At 52.3% G+C, this 1,440-nt stretch overlaps 1 protein-coding gene across 1 annotated transcript; it reads left to right on the top strand.

Annotated features, from left to right (window-relative positions):
- Positions 1-486: 486 nt before the first annotated feature.
- Positions 487-1,041, top strand: CTAM01_17316 (uncharacterized protein; the record flags this gene model as incomplete). The annotated part of the gene is made up of 1 exon (XM_060533301.1): positions 487-1,041. One exon carries the CDS (start codon positions 487-489, stop codon positions 1,039-1,041), a length of 555 nt encoding a protein of 184 aa, XP_060372121.1.
- Between the last annotated feature and the right edge of the window lie 399 nt (positions 1,042-1,440).

Genomic DNA, 1,440 nt, shown 5'->3' with positions numbered 1-1,440 from the left:
TTGGAGTTGAAGCGAGCAAAGGGGACATTTATGGAGCATCTATCGCAGATTTGTCACTGTGTCTGATTATGACTACGCTCGCTCTCGCGCAGACTGTACTGTAGAAGAGGGATCGAGATGCTGAGGGGTTTCGGCGGGTGATGTACGGCTTTCTTTCCCAGTCAAACCGAGCGCCTTTTGCATACAACACCAGATGAGAGACGGCGGATAAGGGACGGAAGTAGACATCTTGGATCGAACAAAGAGCCAAAACAACCAGTGAAATTTCGAGCGCTCAAAGCTCATTTGGGGCAAGCTGAGTACTTCGCATTTAAAAGATCACGGCGGCATTTCCATTCATGGGTGAATTTGTCAAATGTAATGTTGCCATCGTAGTATATAATCCCAGTGCCTCAGAAAATATCGTTTTAACCATCGTCCCGCGGCAATTCTCTACACGTCATCTCATCGTTCACAGCCCATTCTCAGGCGTCAGTACGCCTATACATGATCAGCATGAGCGTCCGTGGTGTTGTGTCCCTGAATATCACGATCGTCTTCGTGTCCGGACTGACGGGGCTGGCGGGCAAACCATTTCATGATATCAGGCAGCTCGTGCGTCTCGACACGGACTCTTGTCAGTCGGTCGTACCGGATGATCCTCCTGTGGTGGTCAGCCAGCAGACGTTGGAGGAGACCCTTGCGCGTCTCGGAATCTCTCCCGAAAAGGTGCGATCTAAAAGTCGGTCGAGAGGCGAGCTTACGGCTCTCGTCGGCTGCGATGCCGCAGGGTCGACCATGGGAAGTCCCCGCGATGGCAACCGCGTTCCCGATCCGGTGTCCCCGAAGACCACGACAGCCGGACTGCGACTTGTCATCGACCGCATCGACTCGAGCATCCAGAGACTTGATCACCAGCTTCGTGTTCTGAGCGACGCACAAGAGCGATTGCGAAAGCTGGCGTTGTTGACGACAGAGGAGGTGGATTGGGATGATCCCGTCACGCAAATTCGGTCGGAGGAAGCGCTCTTCGACTGTGAGTCGGAGGTAGGGGAGACGTAGATGGAAAGGTTGCATGGCTACGATTACCATAGAGTTCACCGTACATTAGCCTTGAGGATTGAATCAAAAAGATGTGTATGCGCTAGTATGTACCACTAGAGGGGAATCGCCTGCAGAGATATTCACAAAGGGTGAGCTTTTGGAAGCATTTACGTGCCCAGAATAATGAAAAGAATCAATACCCTCCATCCTCCTCTACTCAGAACTGCCGTCCATGTGACTTGCGGAGTGGTGGCCACAGGGCTAGTCCGTGATCCATTGCCGTACCAGTGTACGCCTTCCTGAACAGTTTGACATGACGCGACTGCGATGGCATCAAACTAGATGGCCCATCTAGAATACCGGCGACCTTCTGGCTGCTCGGTGGTCTTGAAGGGCTCACACCTGTATTCGTTTTAT

The sequence above is a fragment of the Colletotrichum tamarilloi genome, assembly GCF_030869305.1.
Source record: "Colletotrichum tamarilloi strain Tom-12 chromosome Unknown Scaffold_497.1, whole genome shotgun sequence".
Lineage (NCBI taxonomy): Eukaryota > Fungi > Ascomycota > Sordariomycetes > Glomerellales > Glomerellaceae > Colletotrichum > Colletotrichum tamarilloi.
The sequence above is the reverse complement of the archived record's forward strand: the minus strand, read 5'-3'. Positions and strand labels throughout refer to the sequence as shown.